The sequence below is a fragment of the Siniperca chuatsi genome, linkage group LG1 (assembly GCF_020085105.1).
Source record: "Siniperca chuatsi isolate FFG_IHB_CAS linkage group LG1, ASM2008510v1, whole genome shotgun sequence".
Lineage (NCBI taxonomy): Eukaryota > Metazoa > Chordata > Actinopteri > Centrarchiformes > Sinipercidae > Siniperca > Siniperca chuatsi.
In genome coordinates, this window is record NC_058042.1 from 37742971 (window position 1) to 37764286 (window position 21316).

The 21316-nt window shown below is 41.1% G+C and overlaps 2 protein-coding genes across 3 annotated transcripts; one reads left to right on the forward strand and one right to left on the reverse strand.

Annotated features, from left to right (window-relative positions):
- Window positions 1–2344: 2344 nt before the first annotated feature.
- LOC122879110 lies at window positions 2345–10997 on the forward strand. 2 transcript variants are annotated; one of them, XM_044202842.1, is made up of 3 exons: window positions 2345–2678; window positions 8677–10344; window positions 10394–10997. In XM_044202842.1, the coding sequence occupies exons 2-3, from the start codon at window positions 8990–8992 to the stop codon at window positions 10395–10397; spliced, it is 1359 nt and encodes a 452-aa protein (XP_044058777.1). In that variant the 5' UTR covers window positions 2345–2678; window positions 8677–8989; the 3' UTR covers window positions 10398–10997. The 2 variants fall into 2 exon arrangements, with proteins under 2 accessions (XP_044058777.1, XP_044058772.1); XM_044202837.1 differs by having other exon boundaries at window positions 8677–10996.
- A 6809-nt stretch (window positions 10998–17806) lies between these two features.
- Window positions 17807–18627, reverse strand: LOC122877712. Its single transcript, XM_044199630.1, has 2 exons — window positions 18405–18627; window positions 17807–18273 (listed from the first exon to the last, which is right to left on the reverse strand). Exons 1-2 carry the CDS (start codon window positions 18625–18627, stop codon window positions 17807–17809), a joined length of 690 nt encoding a protein of 229 aa, XP_044055565.1.
- Between the last annotated feature and the right edge of the window lie 2689 nt (window positions 18628–21316).

Genomic DNA, 21316 nt, shown 5'->3' on the forward strand with positions numbered 1-21316 from the left:
GACATCAATATTTATATTAAATATTAGAATAATCATTAGTATTTTTAATCGATAATAAATTTAACTTAAATTCACATCGGGGCAACATGTGTGTCCATGCTCAACATACTGTGCAGACTTCCACCCATATAGATAGTAAAAGCTGTGAAAAGCCACTGTAGTGACAAATCCACAGAGAATTATTTCCTGGCTGCTGTTCCCTTTAGCTCTACAGAGCTTTATATTGTCTTTCAGCTCATTGTTTTGGTTTTACAGCCCACAACTTTAATGTTTTGGTTCACTCTCAGAGCATTGTTTCCAGCAGCAGAAGGCAGCTGTTTTCAGAGAAAAAGCTCTAAAGACCCACAGTATACTACCTGCTCAGCAGCAAACAGCAGACAGACACAATTAGAGACTAACCCCTAACCCTGCTAAATGCTCCACTATGTTTACCAGCTAAAGACCCAGATATTATCCTCAGGAGTTGGTAGAGACCAAAAACAGAGCTAAACAATATTTTTTATTGGATCATTATTATTACAGTATTAACAATACATTAGTATTAGTTGGTTATTCATTTAAAATTATGAATCATATTTCAAAAGTTGATTAGATTGGTTTGCATGAAAAAAAGACTAACAACACTGTGTTTACAGGGGATTCTATTCAATTAAATTATATTTATATAGCACCTATTCCTAACAGAAGTTATCTCATTGCCTCATTTTCCTATAGAGCAGGTCTAGAGCATACTTGTTATATATTATTATTTAGAGAGAGAGACCCAACAATTCCCACCACGAGCAAGCATTTGGCAACAATAGCAAGGAAAAACTTTGAAATCTCGAGCAGAACCAGACTCAGGGGAGAGGGAGAGAGAGGGAGAGAGAGGGAGAGAGAATTTGAATTTTGACAACACTTTTATTACTTTTTTTTTAACACTCACAAAGTATGTGAAAAAATCAATTCACCCTCAAAAACAGAGCACAGAGCCTCATTACAACACCAAATACATTCAAAAGTGACAAAATCATCAATAGACATAATACAGAAAATCAACCATAAATCTTGATTGCACCAAGTTAGAAAACAATGCTATTAAATTCTGATTTATATTTTGATCTATTTTCTTTTTCCTACTAGTATAAATGGCCAGTTTTGCTTGGCCTAGAACAAAATTCAGAAGCTGACAAACAAATCTTTTTTTCCTCACATATTTGTACCCCAAAATAAACGTCTCCAGAGAAAAGGTCTCATTACAACTCCTAAAAACATTGCTTACAACTAGAAATAAAGGCTGCAATCTACTACAATTCATAAAGGCATGAAATACAGTTTCTCGATTAGAACAAAAAGGGCATGTAGATGCAACCTCAGGGTTTAAAACAGAAACAAAAGCATTAACCGCGATTGCACCATGGAGAATTCTCCATTGTAAATCACCTGTTCTCCTGGTCAGCGGTGGTTTATACAAGGATCTCCACTCAGGTTTTGTGCCTTGATCCAGTTTTAAAAAATCACGCCAGGGAGAATCAACTTTTCCATTTAACACCTTTTTGTTAAAAACTAAAACATAAAGCCTGTACAAAGATTTACCAATACACACAAAGATGCACCACTTTCAATGAAAGGGGATGTAATCCCTTCAACATTGATTGACAAAAACAAACAGGGGAAAGAGTCTTTGGGATTAGGAGCACAATGCTCTGTTAACAAGTCTATTTCAGTTGTTTTGAGGGCAGCTTTCCATTTCATGAGCAACTGGGTAACCAGCTGAATAGACCTGACTCCCAAGTGTTGAGCTAATACTGCTCCATTCTTTAAATCCGGCCCTACAATATTTAGTAGGTGACACAGAGTAATAATGTTGTGTTCAATCAGCAACCTACTTAGTCCAGGAAAAAAAGAGCTGTCCGTCAAGTCCAGCCAAGAGCCATGGATTAAAGGTTCCTCCAGTAGCCAATGAAGAGAAAGTGAGCTTTCTGGTCGTTGAACAACAAAGAGACTCCATGTTAGAATCAAATGTACATAAGTTATCCCATTTATGTTTTGTTCTTAGTGACCTTTAAAGTTCACAGCAATGCTGTGTATGTATGTGTGTTATTAAACTTGTGTCTGTGAGAATAACAGGAATGCAACCTGCTATCCCATGACCGGCAGGGCAGGCTGACACCGTACCAGATGATCTCGAGAGTAGTGGCTGCTCCAAGGCCGCTCTCGCAAGATAAACCTGATAACACCGCTTTGTTCTTTCTTAAGTAGCAGTATACACTTCCCCCACTCCTTAGAAAATTATGTAACAGGAATCTCCTAAACTGAATAAAAAGAGGAGGATGCATAGATGCACTTCAGAGTGAGTAGGAGATGTAACTGAATGCATCTATGCTTACTCTCCTCGAGTAAAACTTAAGTTAATGCCTTTGTCTTTCTTTCCTTGTATATGATTTAAATGTTCTAGGTGTCTTGAACCTGACATTAACTTGGTCCTTCGAGCCAGATTCCAACATATCCAGAGTTTCCAGTGGACACGGAGGATTCCAGGGAAGACTGTGCACAGCGGCCCCCTAGGTGGGCTCCTAAGATCCTTTTGAGAGGAACTGGATTTCCTCCTCGTCAGCTGGAAACCGAGGATTGACGGAATCTGGAGGAGTTAGACGAAAGGCTGAGGACGGCGGAGTCCTGTCGCTGACTTAAATTCCGTGAGTAGGTTTTAAGTTAAAAACCTGTGTGACTGCTGCTGTTAGCGCGTCAAAAGGGAAACCTTTGTGACTGCGGCTGTTTAGCGCGTCAAAAGGAGAGCCTTTGTGACTGCGGCTGCTAGCGCGTCAAAAGGGAAACCTTTGTGACTGCAGCTGTTAGCGCGTCAAGAGGAAATCCTTTGTGACTGCGGCTGTTTAGCGCGTCAAAAGAAAAAGCCCTGAGGATTCTAGACCCTATCAGGCAAGAGAATAATTCGGGTGGGACGGTGGAATCCCCTTTTAGTGAGACTAAAAGTTAAAACTCCATGGTAAATTAGTAGGCCTCAAAAGTGTGCGAAAAAGACGTCTGTAAATAAGTAAATAGAAGAAGTGTGAATGATTGTGTGAGTGAACGGAGACAGAAATACCATTAGGTATTTTTTTTCTCATACCAAAGCAGTGGGAAAGAAAGCAATAAACCTTACAGGAAGCAAAGGCAAGAATTCTCCACTCGAAAGAGTTGAAGTGAGAATTACCTGGAAAGGTATTTTAATTATTGCCCCACTGATAACATCCCAACGTTTAGAACACCCTAGGTGTTAACCCAGCGTTGGACCAAATTACATAAAAACAGCTCCAGTATGGGCAAGAGTCAAAGTAAGCCCCAAACTAGGGAGGATCTACAGTGTAAAGATTGGAAGTATATAGAAAAACAGGATCCTGATAAAATAAAATATTTGGATAAATGGGTAAAAGATTACGAGTTTAATGGTAAACTAAACGTCAAAACAATTAAGCTACTACAGGAAACAATACAAAAAAACACCAACAAAGATCCTAAAAAGATGAAAAAGTCAGGTTATGAGGAAACCAAATATTGGATAAAAGTAGCTGAAAAACGTGAAGCTGGAGAAAGAGACAGAAAAAATAGGGAAAAAATAGGAGAAGTAGATGAGAAAACTGAAAAAAAACAAGTAATGTTTCACAGACAGGAGGATGATGAGACAGGGCCGGTAGGAAGAAGGGCAGAACGGAGAAATGAGGAAGGTGCCTCAGGGGGACCTCCTCCCACAGCTCCACTATACCCTGATATTCCCCAAGAAGAACCCCCTGAGTATGATACCACGCCTCCCAGAGCACTGAGATCAACCCGAGGTACTGCAGGCCTTGGATGGTCTAAGAAATTGGGAGGACTTTTTTCCCCAACTAGTCCTCAAGCTATAAATATGAAAGTAGCAGATGAGTATCCTATGATACAAGTAGCAAATCCAAACACGAATGAAGGCCAACCACCAACAATCCTTGTTTATAGAACTTGGAACATGAATGATGTTAAAAAAGCCTTAGAGGGCATAACTCCATACAAAGAAGATGTCACGCAATTTGTAATTGACATGGAAAATGTGCGAAAATCCTATCATCTAAATGGACAAGAAGTCCAACAAATCTGGATGTGTGCTCTGGGACCAGATTGGCATAATGTTAGAGGAGATTGGAATCCTCTGACCACAGCAGGTGATGCTCCTCTTCCATGGGACAGCCAACAAATGGCAGTAGAAGTAAACGGTCTGGCAACCAGAGCCACAGCCAGGTTTAAACAAAAAGCAAATTACACTGAAATAGGCAGAGCAAGACAAAAAGATGATGAAACTTTTGATGACTATAGACACCGCATGACTACAGTGTTTAAAATCCATTCGGGACTAACTGACGACAATAATGACCAAGGAGCTTACAGACAACAGTTGAAAAATGCTTTACATGCGGGCTCAAAAGACGCAGTCAGAAGCTGGGTGCAGAAGCACTACATCGGACTGTCTACCGGTACCCTTGAAGAGTACATTAATCATGCTTTGCACGCAGAAAAGGTTGCTAAAGAAAAAAGGAAAAAGACAGTAGGGACGTTTTTTGGTGAGGCTGAGACTGAGGAAGTGTTTTACCATGATCAGAATAGACAGAGGGGAAGAAGCAATAGAGGGCATGGTTTTCATAGAAAGGGACAGAGAGGAGGCAGAGGCAGAGGAGGTTTCGGACAGAGAAACAGACAGAGAGAAGCAGGGTGTTGGAACTGTGGGAAAGAGGGACACTTCGCTGTAGATTGTCCAGAGAATCAACAACAAGCATGACTAGAAGCTAATACTACTCAGACACCAAGATTAGATGATGTCAGTGATCATGATGAAGTTCTAATAAATTACCAGGACTTGCTTGCAGTACATTTTGAGAAACCGATAGTGACTTTAAGTGTAAATGGAAAACCAATTGATTTTCTTTGTGACACAGGGGCATGCAGAACAACTTGTAAGGAAAGTTTCCCTAGGGCTAAATCTAGTAATAGCAGTGTTGCAGTACGAGCAGCAGATGGCAAGTTGACTCATGTGGAAGAGTCTGAGCCAGTCTGGTTGAGGGATCCACAGGGACAGTCATGTCAGATCAGATATCTGTTTTAATGTTCCCAGAGTGTCCAGTAAATCTGTTGGGGCGGGATGCTCTGTTTTTGTTGGGATTAGCTCTTGTTCCTACATCACAGGGAAGGATAGAGGTAAAGAGAAAAGCAGAACTAACCCAGGAAGACATCTTTGTCTTAAAAGGTTCAGGGCTACCTCATTACTACTACTCTTTAGATGTCCCAAATAAGCCCCCACACGACACTGCAACTGCATTAATGACAGAGGGAAGACAAGTTATTTCCAGACCACAAGACAAAATGGAGGAAGGAAATTTGCATGTCACTCTATGGTTCAAAATCACTCCAGGACCAGACACAGAGTATGGAGCAAAATTAGACAGAGCAACACCTGTTAAAATCACAATAGATTACATTTATTCGGATGCAGAAAATACTGCCGTTGCAGGTGTAATCATACCAGATCATTTAAAACCACTAAACAGGATGTGGCTTCCATCCCATATTTCGCTGTACAAAAATGAAAACTTGCAGTGGAAAGACCTGGGGAAGCTGGTTCAGCAAGCCAAAGCAGCAACTGACTGGACAGCGACCTCCTTCAACACATGGACAAGCGCGTCCGCAGGCCTGACTAAAAAAGCACTGTTTTGGTCAGTCCAAGTCCAAAAAGGCGTGCACCTCCGTGGTGCTAGTGAAAAAAAATGACATGTGTTTTTGACTCAGGAAGAGGAGAAGCTAATTCAAAGTGTTCCTGACTCATTATGGTCCAAGGGACCAACAGATGTAGGGCTAGTTAAAGGAGCATTACCTGTCCAGATTAGACCTAAGACAGAATACCGTCCTTGTGTGAAACAATATCCACTGAAAGCAGATGCACATGAAGGCATTAAACCAGTGATCGAAGATCTGATAGCTGCAGGAGTCATTATAAAGTGTGACGATTCACCATGCAATACACCAATATTTCCAGTAAAAAAACAAGCACCCTCAGTGGGTTGGCGAATGGTACAAGATCTGCAGGCTGTAAATAATGCTGTAATACAAAGAGCACCTTGTGTGCCTGATCCGCACATCCTTTTGAACTCATTAAGACCAGATGCTAAAGTATTTACCGTAGTTGACATCAGCAATGCATTCTTTTCAGTCCCAGTGGACAAAGGTAGTCAGTTTTGGTTTGCTTTTACTTACGAAGGTCAACGTTATACATATACCAGATTGCCCCAGGGATATTGTGAAAGTCCCACAATATACTCACAAGTGATGAGTGCTAGCATGGCTAAGTTCCAACCCCCAGGAAACAGCCAAGTTTTGTTGTATGTAGATGACATACTTTTAGCTTCTCCAGACGAAGACATCTGTAAAAAAGACTCCATAGCACTGTTGACACATTTAGCTGAGCAAGGCCACAAAGCAAGTAAAAGTAAGTTGCAACTGTGCAAAACACAAATAAAATATTTAGGCCATAATCTTAGCTCAGGAGGAAGAACAATAATTGAAGACAGAAAGACGACAATCTTAAAGGCTCCAAAACCACACACAAAAAAACAAATGATGTCGTTTTTAGGGTTAACGAACTACTGCAGGTGTTGGGTACCTAATTATGCTGAAATAACTGCTCCACTCCAGAAATTAATGTATGATGAAAACATTAAAATGACTACTCCATTGAAATGGACAGAAGAGGCAGAAAATGCGTTCTGTACTTTAAAACAAACTCTCGTTTCCAGTGCAGCTTTAGCATTACCTGACTACAGCAAAACATTTGTGCAAATGGTAGACTGCAAAGGGAAATTTATGACTTCTGTTTTGACACAACAGCATGGCGATAAGATGAAACCTATAGCCTATTTCTCCTCTAAATTAGACAGCGTAGCATGTGCCCAGCCACACTGTGTTAGAGCGGTGGTGGCTGCTTCTATGGCAGTAAAAACTAGCGCTGCTATTGTGTTATTTCACCCGCTGGTGTTGAAAATACCACATGCAGTTTCAGCGCTGCTGCTGCAGACAAACATGACTTTTCTGTCTCCAGCAAGACATCTGTCATGTATGGCTGTGTTGCTTTCACAACCTCATTTAACTATTGAGCGATGCACAACCCTCAATCCAGCTACACTTCTGCCACTCCCTGATGACGGAAATGCACATGACTGCCAGGAACTTGCTGAACAAACGGCAAAAAGCAGACCTGATCTTACTGATCAACCTTTAACAACAGGAGAAACAATTTATGTTGATGGCTCTTCAAAAAAGAATGAACTAGGAAAAACACAAACAGGTTATGCTGTAGTGACCAAAGATAAAATATTAAAAGCTGAACAATTATCCTCACACTACTCTGCCCAAGCTGCAGAGATAGTGGCTCTAACAGAGGCATGTAAATTAATGAAGAATAAAGACGCTACTATCTATACAGATAGTCAATATGCTTTTGCTACAGTCCATACTTTTGCACAGTATTGGCAAAATAGAGGAATGATCACATCCACAGGGAAACCAGTAACACATGCAGACCTCTTATCTAACCTGCTCAAGGCAGTAGTGTTACCAAAACACCTCGCAGTTTGTAAATGTGCAGCTCATACCTCAGGGACAGATCAAGTATCACTAGGGAATGCATTTGCAGACAAAACAGCTAAACAAGCAGCCGAGGGACAGATAAAAGTGCTTATGCTGACCTTGGAAACTGATATGACTGATACAACACTCCAAGACATGCAACAACAAGCACCACAGAAAGAAAAGGATTTGTGGGTAAAACACGGCGCACAACTACGAAATAACATCTATGTATGACCAGAGAAAAAAACAATCCTTCCACGCAACCTATATAAATGGGCTGCAATATTGAGCCATGGTGTTACACATGTCTCAACAGGAGGGATGGTGGGACAGATAAACCAACACTACACAACCTATGGATTTAACTCTTATTCAAAAAATTTTTGTAGAGCATGCTTGACCTGTGCTAAGCACAATCCTCAGGGAAACTTAAGACCTAGAAGAGGGCGTTTCCCTTCACCACAGTATCCGTTTCAAGCAATACATATGGATTTTATAGAGTTAAATCAGAGTGAAGGAAAAAAGTACTGTCTGGTCATAATAGATGCCTTCTCTAAATGGGTAGAGCTGTTTCCAACCAAACACCCAGACGCATTAACAGTGGCAAAAAGCGTTATGTAAAGACATAATACCCGTTATGGAATTCCGGAAAAACTTTATAGTGATAATGGAGCACATTTTGTAAACCAATTGATCAAAAAGATAGGAATAATGTTTCACATTAATCTAAAAAACCACTGCGCATATCACCCTCAAAGTGCAGGATTAGTGGAACGCATGAATGGCACTATAAAAAACCGTTTAAAGAAATGTATTGAAGAAACAAAGAGACCCTGGACTCAGTGCATAGATTTAGTGAAAATGTACATCAATATTACAGCAACTTCAGGTTTAACTCCATATGAGACGTTGTTTGGTAGACCATACAGGCTGCCACAGTTTAAAAATCAGTGGGAGCTGAGTGAAGAAACCGACCTAGCAGACTATATGAGAAAAATGTTAGAAAAACAAAAAAGAAAACAAACTGATGAAAATCCTTCTGCTTCTCAACAGGAGATCCAGTTAGTGGAACCAGGAGATTGGGTGCTGATACGAAGCATTAAGAGAAAACATTGGCACTCTCCCAAGTGGGAAGGGCCTTATCAGGTATTGTTAAACACTCCCACAGCCATAAAAATAGCTGAAAGATCCACGTGGGTACATCTTACTCATTGCAAAAAGGTCATCTCCTCCAACAGTTCCACAGAGAAAAGTGACTCACAGTCTGATAATAGGGTGGACTCAGGTGTGTAGAACCTGAGTAGACTCGAAAGTCAGTGAAGAATTTCCAAGACACCAGACTCATTAGAGGACACTCTCGGGGAAGATGGCGTCTAGATGGATAAATGATGCTATTAGGTGCTGGGGAGTGACCATCGTATTTATATTAATTTTCCTTTTCACCTGGTACTTGTGGGGAAATCCTAGTGAACCTACCAGCAACGTCACTCGCACCAAGAGAAACACTAAACCGGATAACAAAACTCACACTTGGGTAAACTGGTTGAAAACCAAAAAAGGGGTGGGAAGAGATAACAACTGGTTTTTGATTGTAGAGCAGGCAGCTAACGCAACCAGCAGTGATTGTGTTGTCTGCATGGGTCCCAGACCAATAGCAAGAGTTGTGCCGGCAGCAATCCCTGCCCAGTGTCTAAATACCGCCATGAGCGACAAAGAAGTGGATGTTACCGAAATGTTAAATTGCACCAAGCTTATGTATCAAAAAGATGAGACCGCAAATTGGACGAGAGACTTCCCGAAAATAGGAACACAATCGGGTAAACCTAGTGGGACTCCCTGGTATGATCCTCACATAGCAAAAGGCAATTTCTCATGCATAAATTTGATTGGGTCAGGTAAAAGACAGGGAAACTTGACTGAGGACTGGTGCCAAGGCATCCAAGAGTTCCCCACTACTAACTTCTCATCAATTAGCAGAGCTGACATCTGGTGGTGGTGCGGAAAAGGAAAAGTCCTGAAGACCCTGCCAATAAATTGCACGGGCTTGTGTGCTTTGGTATCCTTTATAATGCCAGTCACAGTGTTTAAGGTGTCTTCTGCAGAATTGGTAGAAAAAGGAAATCAGCAGTTGCCAGTACAGCTGAGAAGAACAAAGCGTACAACATGGCAACAGACCGATCCGACTTACATAGACGCTATAGGAGTCCCTCGTGGCGTACCAGATGAGTACAAGATAGCAGATCAGGTGGCTGCAGGGTTTGAGTCCCTGTTCTGTTGGTGGTGCACGATTAACAAAAATGTAGACCGAATCAATTACATCCATTATAACGTACAGAAATTGGGCAATTGGACACAGAGTGGGTTTGAGGCTGTTCATGGACAGCTTTCCTCAACGTCACTGATGGCATTCCAGAACCGCATAGCTCTTGACATGTTGCTTGCAGAGAAAGGAGGTGTGTGTGCTATCTTTGGGGAGCAATGTTGCACCTTCATTCCTAACAACACTGCAGCAGATGGCAGTCTCACCAAGGCCATAGAAGGGTTGAAAACTCTGAATGGTAAGATGAAAGATCACTCTGGTGTAGACACCACTATGTGGGACTCTTGGTTAAATGCTTTTGGGAAATACCGAACCTTGGTGTCCTCAATTCTAATATCTCTAGCAGTCTTTGCTGCAATATTAACCTTATGTGGATGTTGTTGTATTCCGTGCCTGCGTTCTTTGTCAACCCGTCTCATCACCACAGCAATTTCACCTATGGAGGACCGTTTAACCCAGATGTATCCACTCCTGCAACAAAACCGAGATAATGATGACAACACAGATGAAGAATCAGACCATTGGCCTAATTTGTTCCTTGATCCAGGTGACTATGAGTCACCCCTGTAACTAACCTAACACACTCTGAGTGTAAACATTTTGACAGACTCATAAAAATGATCTTGCAGTCGAAAATCTAGCGAAGAGACTGATTGAGTGATATGAGAATTTGAGAACAAAATGTGATAAACAGGAGGGAAATGTTAGAATAAAATGTACATAAGTTATCCCATTTATGTTTTGTTCTTAGTGACCTTTAAAGTTCACAGCAATGCTGTGTATGTATGTGTGTTATTAAACTTGTGTCTGTGAGAATAACAGGAATGCAACCTGCTATCCCATGACCGGCAGGGCAGGCTGACACCGTACCAGATGATCTCGAGAGTAGTGGCTGCTCCAAGGCCGCTCTCGCAAGATAAACCTGATAACACCGCTTTGTTCTTTCTTAAGTAGCAGTATACACTTCCCCCACTCCTTAGAAAATTATGTAACAGGAATCTCCTAAACTGAATAAAAAAGAGGAGGATGCATAGATGCACTTCAGAGTGAGTAGGAGATGTAACTGAATGCATCTATGCTTACTCTCCTCGAGTAAAACTTAAGTTAATGCCTTTGTCTTTCTTTCCTTGTATATGATTTAAATGTTCTAGGTGTCTTGAACCTGACACTCCAAACTTTAAAGATGTTCTTATAAAAAATTGGCAATGTAGAAGTGTCCACCTTTAGGGGATCCATCAAAAAAAGTCCTTTGTCCAGCCCCAAACCTACAAAACTACGTAAAATCAGGCATGAAACAGCACGCCAGCTACAATTTAAAGGTCAATCCAACAGTCTTTGCACGAACTGCAGATGAAAAGTTGCAATTCTGCTTTGAAGATGGATCAGTCCTTGACCACCTTCCTCTTTAGGCAAAAACAATACATTTTGTGAGACCCAATGCAACCTATCCCAAAAAAAATCCACCAGGATAGCCTGGATTTTTGAAAGTAGCTGCAAAGGAGGATCTACACAGGCAAACTTATGCCATAAGGAAGAGGCCACCAAATTATTAACAATTAAAATGCGTCCTCTGTATGACAATTTTGGAGTCAAATACTTCCATTTGTCTAGGCGTCCTTTGACTTTTTCAATCAAACCTTCCCAGTTTTTCTGTACTATTGTTTCATTACCTAAAAAGACACCCAAATATTTAAAACCTTCATTTCCCCAGTGTAAGCCAGCAGGAAGTTTTGGTTTTCCACTTTTCCAGCTTCCTAACAGTAAAGCTTCACTTTTATTCCAATTAATATTAGCAGAAGATAAACCTTTAAATTTTTCAAGCAATTCAGATAAAACATGTACATCACTTTGCTTACTGATCATGACTACAATATCATCAGCATATGCTGATAATAAAAAGTTACCATTGCAATTTGGCAAAGATATACCATGAAGTTTCATTCTTATTTGCTGTAATAAAGGCTCTATGGCCAAAGAATACAGCATACCTGAAAGCAAACAGCCCTGTCTAATACCTCTACAAGCTCCAAAAGGAGCACATAACCCACCGTTGACCTTGAGAATACTCTGAACGTCACTGTAGAGAACTTTCACCTGATCTATAAATTTTTGACAAAAACCAAAGGCCCCCAAAACTCTCCATAAATAACCATGTTCAACACGGTCAAAAGCTTTCTCCTGATCCAACGATATTAACCCACAATCTAAATTTAACATCTTAGAGACATCAAGAAGATCTCGAATTAAGGAAACATTATCAAAAATTGACCTACCGGGGACACAGTATGTTTGGTCAGGGTGTATGACCTGTCCATAACCTCTGCCAATCGATTAGCTAAAACTTTAGACAGTAGTTTGTAGTCACTGCACAGCAAGGAGACTGGCCGCCAGCACTTGATGTCTGTCAGATCCCCTTTTTTGGGTAGGAGAGTCAAGACTGCCCTGCGGCAACTCAACGGCAGTAGCCCTCCAGCTAAACTGTCATTCAGTACCTCCAGCAAGTCTTCTCCAAACTCTGACCAAAGAGACTTATAAAAGTCGACTGGTAGACCGTCAATCCCTGGTGCTTTTCCCAACTCCATACCTTGGAGGGCTTTATATAGCTCCCCCATGGTCAAGGCACCTGAAATCCTTGCGTTGACTTCCTCTGCCACATGAGGAAGATTATCAAAAAAAACACTGTCATTCCTATAATCTGGACCCAGTTCATTTTTATATAAAGATTCATTAAAAAGTGACTGCTCTCCCACGAATGTCTTTGGGATCAGTCAATAATGCTCCAGATTCAGAAAGTAGAGTATGAATGACCCTGCTCTGTCCACTTTTCTTCTCCAAACCAAAAACAACCTTGACGGTACGTCCATCTCATTTGCACTTAGAAAACGTGACCTGACCAAAGCACCCTGTGCTTTAACCCCTAACAGATCAGATAACTGAGTCTTCTTATTTTTTATGAGATACTCCACATCACTTTGATTTCCATGCAAGTGAGCCAATTCTTGCAATTTTAAAATATCAGTCTCTAAGGTGTTCAACATCATGGTTACTTCTCTAGTGACGTTCTGAGAGTATTGCTGACAAAACTGTTTTATCTGGACCTTCCCAAAATCCCACCATTGCTGCAGTGTTCTAAAGGAATTCTTTGTAGTTTTAAAGACATCCCAAAATTTTTTCAAACTTTCTTTAAAGCACAAATCACTCAATAAAGTGGTATTAAAATGCCAATACGCACTCTTTGGCTTTACAGAGTTTAAAAAAAATAGTGCAATGAACCATACTGTGATCTGAGAGACGTGACGGAGTAATTAAACAACTTTCAACAATGCTACCATGATGTTTAAAAACATAAAACCTATCCAATCGTGCTAAAGAAATCATGCCATCACGAACATGAGTCCAAGTGTATTGTCTTTGTTTTCCACCAAGCTGTCTCCAAACATCAATTAAATCATGCGTTTTTAATATCTGAACAAGACGTTATCCTGAAGGTAAATGAGGTTCAATGCGATTTCTATCCAAGTTGGACTCTGTGCAATTAAAATCACCCCCCAAAACTAAGTACTCATCGACAGCAATGCTTTGTAACACAGAACACAAAGTATTTAAAAATAAAATTCTTTCAACAGCTGAAGTTGGTATATACACACAAATGAAAACAAATACAACATTTTCAAAAGAGACTCTTACTTTCAAAAGTCTACCTTTGATAACCTCTTCAACCTGATAAAAGTGTGGGCTGAAACTCTTAGAAAAGAGAACAGCAACTCCAGCACTAATTGAAGTTTTATGACTCAACACAGCAATCCCATTCCATTCTACTGCCCAGTCCGCAGCATTGTTCGAATCAGTATGTGTCTCTTGTAACAAAGTGACATTAATTTTTTTCTGATGAACCGCTTCAAATAATTCAGCTCTCTTGTGGATATCTCTAGCTCCATTCAGATTTAGAGTAGCAACTTTAACATGGCACATACTTAAGGAAAATAAATATAAACAAAGGAAAAACCCTGCCATGAACATTCTGCTACAATAGCTGGAGTTAGGTTTTCCCACTGTCCTCATTACTGAGCTCAGAGTTGAGTTTCCTCACTAGTTTTTTCAGCCGGAAGACCTCTTTATTTGTAAAAGAGCCCGCCATCATGAAGCACTTCGTTTTCTCAACAAACTGCTTTACGTCAGGAAAATATTCATTGACGCACACTCCTCTCTTGTTTTTTGTAGCTCTCAGGAACAGTTTAATGTCATCAACCTCATAATGACGTCCAGAAAACTCACTCTGAGAAAGACTCACACTTGAATCAGATGATTCACTATTGTTGTCCACTTCATCCTCATCACTTATCTCAGCTTTATCTACTTTCTTTGCATGTCTAATAATCAGATTTTTACCAGACTTCTTCCGCTTTAATGGGATTTTAAAATCTGTTTGCCCTGTTTCCATTGGAGTGTCATCACATGTGTCTCTCACAGTGGACTGCAGGTCACTATTGAAATCGTTTAGGTGCCTATCTGTCACAATAACAACATTAGACACCTCCACATCAGAAGCTGCACTTTCACACGCTAATTCTGCAGCATCAGTCACCGTGATCGCAGGTAAAACATCATCATGTTTGTTCTTCACTGCTTGTACCCCTGAAACCCCTGGAGCTCCGTCTGCCGGCCCTGCTCCACCGGCTCCATCGGCTCCAGCGTTAACCACCACGTCACTTCCGGCAGCAACGCCAGCATCAGCTGACGAGTTGTTTGAATTGTTTGCGGGACACGCGCGGATTAAATGGCCAGACTGCCCACAATTAAAACATTTCATTTTGTCAGTCGTTACGTAAATAATGTAGTCGTACTCATCAGCCCGAAAGTGCAAAGACACATCTACATCAGCATCGTCTTTTATAATCATATAAACGAAGCGCCTGAAAGAGACAACATGCTTTAGTAACTGCGACTCACTGCTAATAGGGATCTTCTTAATGGGCGAGACCAGTTTGCCATAACGAGACAAAGCTTTGGCTAAGATCTCATCACTTAAAAACGGTGGCACATTGGATAAAGTGACTTTCTTAGAAGGTGTAGAGAGTGGCAACACAGGGATAAATAAACCATCAGCAACTATCCCTGTTTCAACTAGTTCATTCGCCTTTTCAACAGTGTTCAGAAATACAACAGTAGCGTTATTCATCCTTGATGCAGACAGTATGCTATCATGCCCAGCCACCGCCAGGCAGCATTTCTCCACACTAACCGCGGACGCCACCTTCACTCCATGACGCCGGGTCAGTGAGCTCAAACACTGCGGGCGCGGGGCCGACATGCTCCCGATAAACCAGGCAGCACGCGGCCCAAAGCGACTATAACAAAAACCAAAAAAATGGTTCAGGACTCACCCAAGCCAGCCCTAACTATAAGCTTTATCAAAGAGGAAAGTCTTAAGCCTACTCTTAAATGTGGAGATGGTGTCTGCCTCCCGAACCCAAACTGGGACCTGATTCCACAGGAGAGTAGCTTGATAGCTGAAGGCTCTGGCTCTCATTCTACTTTTGGAGACTAGAAACCACAAGAAACCCTGCATTCTGGGAACGCAGCGTTCTAGTTGGGTAAGAAGCTAATATTGGAGATATATGACCTCTTTTCCTAGTTGTTGTCAGTACATGTGCCACAGCATTCTGGATCAACTGGAGAGTCTTAAGGGACTTATTCAGGCAGCCTGATAATAAGGAATTGCAATAATCCAGCCTAGAACTAACAATGCATGGACTAGTTTTTCAACATCATTTTGAGAGAGAATGTGCCTGATTTTTGCAATGTTACGTAGATGAAGGAAGGCAGTCCTTGAAGTTTCTTTCATGTCGTAGTTAAAGGACATATCCTGATCAAAGATAACTCTGAGGTTCCTTACGGTAGTGCTGAAGACCAGGGCAATGCCATCTAGAGCAACTATATCTTCAGATAACGTATCTCTGAGGTGTTTGGGGCCAAGTACAAAATTTAACATACACACAGGTCATCCAGGTTTTAATGTCCTTAAGGGATGCTTGAAGTTTAGCTAGTTTCATCTGGCTTGATCGATAGATATAATTGGGTATCATCTGCATAGCAATGAAAGTTTATGGAGTGTTTCCTAATAATACTGCCTAGAGGAAGCATATATAAGGTGAATAGAATTGGTCCAAGCAAAGAACCTTGTGGAACTCTGTGACTAACTGGCATGCATGGAGGATTTATCGTTAACATGTACAAACTGAGATTGATCTGATAGATAGGATTTAAACCAGCTTAGTGCAGTTCCTTTAACACTAGAAGTGCCAGAATTCCACAACTACTAGAATTGCCGTAAGCGGTCATTTTGACCGCTAGATACCAAACTCTATATTCTCTAGTGATAAATACCTAAATGGGAGATTAATGCATTTGATGTGTTAGGATATCTTTTAAAAAACCAAATAACACCAAAATGTACATTTAAAAAAGTTTAATTATACATTTATCAATATTCACATCATCGCATACAGTAAACCGTAATTATCGCATACGCTAAATTCACACCAGTATTTTTCCGTATTTATTCAGCATAACTCAGAACAAGATAATAACAATTAAAAGGATCTATTTGATTCTGAAAAAGTTTGTTTTAACATTTATAACACATTTATAACACAGAAAATAATCGGAAAAGCTGGAAACGAGCAGATGTAACGTTAAAAAAGGAGCCACGAACGAAGTTTAGAACCATAAAAGGATTAGGCTACTAATTTTATATTAACTAATTACATCAATAGCGTGCTTGGCTATTTAAGCTTCACAGTCAACGCAAGTGACCTCTGTTCTCCGTGCACAATTTCCACACACAGGTTTGCGGCATTTGCAGCAGGTGTCGTGTGTTTTATTTTGTTTGCAGCTTCTCCGAACCTGGCACTGCCTCCGTTTTGGTGTCTGCTGTGGTGGTTGCTTCTGCTGCTGACTGGGACCTTGTGCCAACTGCCATGCTGCCCCCTTTCCCTCCGTGAACTCCGCTCTCAGCTCCTCTGCCAGTTGCTGCATGAACTTCCTCCGGGCTATCTTGCTGCTGGTGCACTCCTTGAAGAGGATGTGGACATTGATTCCAGCCAGGTCGAGGATGTTATAGAAGACAGCCACTGGCCATCTACGCTGCATCGCCTTTCACAGAGTACGCCCTTGCCATCTGATCCAGGACGCCCACGCCATATTTGGTGTTATTATAGTATGTTACCGACTCGGCTTTGCCTTCGCCCATCGGTAATGCCCACGCTTGTGTGCACGGAGCTCAGAATGCACACATTTTTCCTCGGCTTTCCCTGGTAGATGGTGAGCGTCGCATCTGCACATTTTAGCACCTTTGTGCTGAACAGCTCCGCTTTGCTTTTTGCGGAGGGGGCAACTCACGCTTCGTTTTCCCCAGGGTGCCAACCAGGCTGGTCTTCTTGGCCTGTAAGGCGGTGGCTAGTTTGAGAGAAGTGAAGAAATTATCTGTAGTAATATTTCTTCCCTTCCCCAGGAATGGCTCCGCCAGTCTCAGCACCACACTCTCTCCCACGAGCTGACCTCTGCTCCGCGTCTCCTCTTTTCCCAGATATGGAGCCCCGTTCAGCATATATTTTGAGTTGACATCCGCAGCCAACCAAAATTTTATTCCAAATTTATCAGGCTTATTTCCCATGTACTGGATAAATCTGCACCGGGCCTTGGTGGGGAACAGCTGCTCATCGATGGTTATGTTGGCACCGGGCTTGTAGCAGGCTATGCTGTTCTGAACAAACTTATTCCAAGTGGCCGATACCAGGGCAAATTTGTCATCCTGCAGACGCACACGTCGGGTCTCTTTTTTGTCGAACCGCAGGAATTTCATTATCTCCTGAAGCGATTTCTGGACATGGTTTCCTTGAAAACGGAAGCCCCATTTTTCCGACCAAAGGCTGCCCAACTCCATGTTTTTGCTCCCTGTGCTCCACGGATATATAGCAGCGCTATGAAGGCCTTCAGTTCAGCCACTGTCAGGTCCCATGAGCTGTCACCACGGTGCTGATGTGCCTCAGCCACAGTGCAGTCCCTGATGTGTTTCAGCATGCCATCATCAAACACACACAAGAAGGCCGTGAGCGCATCTCCGATGTTGCGCTTCGCGTGCGCTGTGGGGCCAGCAGCTTCAGTCAGGACATTTTGGCTCTGCCTTCTCCCTGGACGTTCAGTTGACTGAAGGACCGTCCACACCGTCCCATCCTTCCCCTTTTCCACAGCGGCCTCCGGCCGAGATGACTCCAAGGGCGGGCTGAGCACTCCAGTTGGCTCAAGAGCAGGTACTGGTTCGGGAAGGCCTAGGACATAATAATAATAATAATAATAATAGCATAATGATAAAAATAACTAGTGAATAGCCAAGGCTATAACTAGCGCAGGGCAGCACAAGACAGGACAGCGGTGCATAGCGGAGCGCAGGGCAGCTCACCTGGAACGTCAGCCGTGAACGGAACATCGGGATCCCTAGTCTCCGATGAAAGTAGCCGCCTCTTTTTCCTCGGTATGGACTCTAAATCACTCTCTGATGAGGACGAAGTGTTTTCTTGCACAAAGGAAATGTCGCTGTCACTTTCCACCTCCAATAGATCCCCTGCGTCAGAGTCATCGCTGTCCAAGTTCTGAAGCATCTCCAAGGCCATGGCAGCGGTCATCTTTCTCTTCATTCTTTCACTCATTTCAGACATTTTCTAAAGGCTCCTTATAAACTCCAACCTATGCAATTACTGAATTTCTTAAATTATTGTACTGATAGCCAATTTAGTCTAATAATTTGTATTTATAAGCAAATTAGCATATGTTAATAGCACTAGAGACCGCTAGCGATGTTTCTTTGACAATAGTTCCTATTTGTATAACAAAGCGCGCGAAAAATAGAACAATAGAATAGCGCGAAATTCAGTGCGGTCAAAATGACCGCATATGGCTGAAATAGGTAAAAATCGTCTTTTTTTTTTGTGTAATTTATATGAAACCCATTGTAAATAAAAATACAGACACTTTTAGGAAAAGTCACGTACCAGCAGGATTGTATATTTTTATTCAACAAAGTTATTGCACATATAAATCAAAACGGTCAAAATGACCGTCGTGGCCGTTCTAGTGTTAATGCCAATTAAATGTTCCAGTCTCTGTAACAGGATCTGATGGCCAATGGTTTTGAATGCAGCATTAAGATCTAACAAAACTAACTAGAAATAAATCACAGCATCTCTGAAAAACAACATCACATCCCATGAAAACACCTGGTCCCCCTTTTTGCAGTACCTTCAATGCTGATTCCTCTCCACAAATGGCTCCTAATGTATGATTCCCATCACTATGATATGTATAAGTATTATTACTCTCACCTACTTATTTATTTTTATTTTACTTTTATTACTTTATCTTTTATTTATTTACTATTATATCATGCTTTAACAAATCTACAAGAAAACAATGTACAGTTTGTCCTATTAGCCAAGTTTGTCTGATCCTGTCTTGTCTGTCTAATGTCTTTATATGGTAATATACTTATATAAAGAATGATGTATGTGTATTGTGTAATTCTGTATAAATACAAAATAAAACAAAACAAACATTTTTTTTAAAGATCTAACAAGACAAGTCCATTGTCTGATGCAATTAGAAGGTCATTTGTAATTTTCACCAGTGCTGTCTCTGTGCTATGATACACTCTAAATCCTGACTGAATGACAAAAGTCAGCGGTCACTTATTTTAAGTTACGTTCGTAAGTTACATAGCCTACATAAGGTCAATTACGTGATTTACGTTACATGATTTATGTCACGTGGTTTACACCATGTGACTTACAAATGTAACTTACCTATTTTAACCCCAACCACAATCTTTTGCTAAACCTAATCAAGTAGTTTTAGTGCCTAAACCTAACCAAACTGCGACTATTTTACAACGTTTTTATTGTTGCCATGACGACGAAGGTTCAGTACGCTTGTCGCTGGTTCTCTGGTATGGAGTCATTGGCAAACAACCTATTCTCTATAGTCGTTTAGGTATGAGGACTTGTTGTAATAAAAATGACCCTATAACCTGTAATACTGACCCCATGTGAAGAGAGGCATGCATACTGATGCTACTGTGCCTAGTTTTGCACCACATTATCTGACCAGTGGATGGTGCTGAAATGAAGTCTAATAAACGTACATTACTTAAGTACCCCTTGAATTGACCAGAACAAATTTGTGTCTCACAAACGCAAACAGGTGGCAGTCTAAAACAAATGGCATAATGACTACATTATTTTAAGGCATTGACAGCTATGACAACAGTACTTTCATTAAACTATAATTGAATCTGAACTATTTATTTAGCATGGATAACCTATATTACATCTACTTAATTATAGTGCAATGCAAAACATACATTTGCATAAATGAACCATGCCAAATGAATATTAACAAAAGCTGCTGTAACTCTATTGGCCAAAACGTACTAATGAGAAAATTACATTATAAACAGTTTTATAAATGGATTTTCTTCTTAAATTAATTAAAAAAACAAAAATCAAGACATAGTGAAGATATGTAGGCCTGTGTGCATACCACGCCTGTAAAATCATGTTCCCCCAATGAACAATGCTGTAAAAACTGGCCCATGGTAGAACTTAATTGAAAAATTATTTAAAATACATCAAGACTGTGACATAGGCTCTTCTCAATGCAAATAAGAGAAACTAGGGGACAGTGTGGTTGACCTTGTTAAAGGAAGGAAAATAGAGGTGTCATTTCTCTTTGTGGCCCTGTAGCCGTGCAGTAAGATACAAATTCCTTTCCCCCAGAAAAATCTGCAGGCGTATACAGCAAAGCATTAAAAACCCATAATCCATAAATCACAGCGGCAATAAAAGTTTCCTACCCCGTTGCAGCCATTTTCCTGACCACTCCACTTCCTTCCCTTGGGCAGTCTGCACATAGTTTGCAATCCCTGCTGTGGTTGCCCCTCTGACTGCTAACTCAACTCTACATCCCGAGGCTTTTCACGTCTCAGAGGACAGAAGTGCCTTTGAAGGTGCCCTTAGCACTCTAGGGAGAAATGTATTATGGAGGCAAATCTATGAAGACAGAGAGGATGGAAGAGAGACAGTCTGCCTGTGTTTTATATCAGCAGGAGGTGATGACTGTTAGTAGGAGATGAGATAATTTATTTACACTGAGCAATCTCTCAAATCTGTGCCTGTGCTTTTTGAGTAATGCTATCAAGATGACTGAAATTACAGAACAATGTTTGCACTTGCTGTCACTTCATCATAAGGTAAGATGTAGCAAGGTCGCATACTGTATGTGCCCACGCTCATTCCCGTCCTGCAGATACAGACAAGTGAC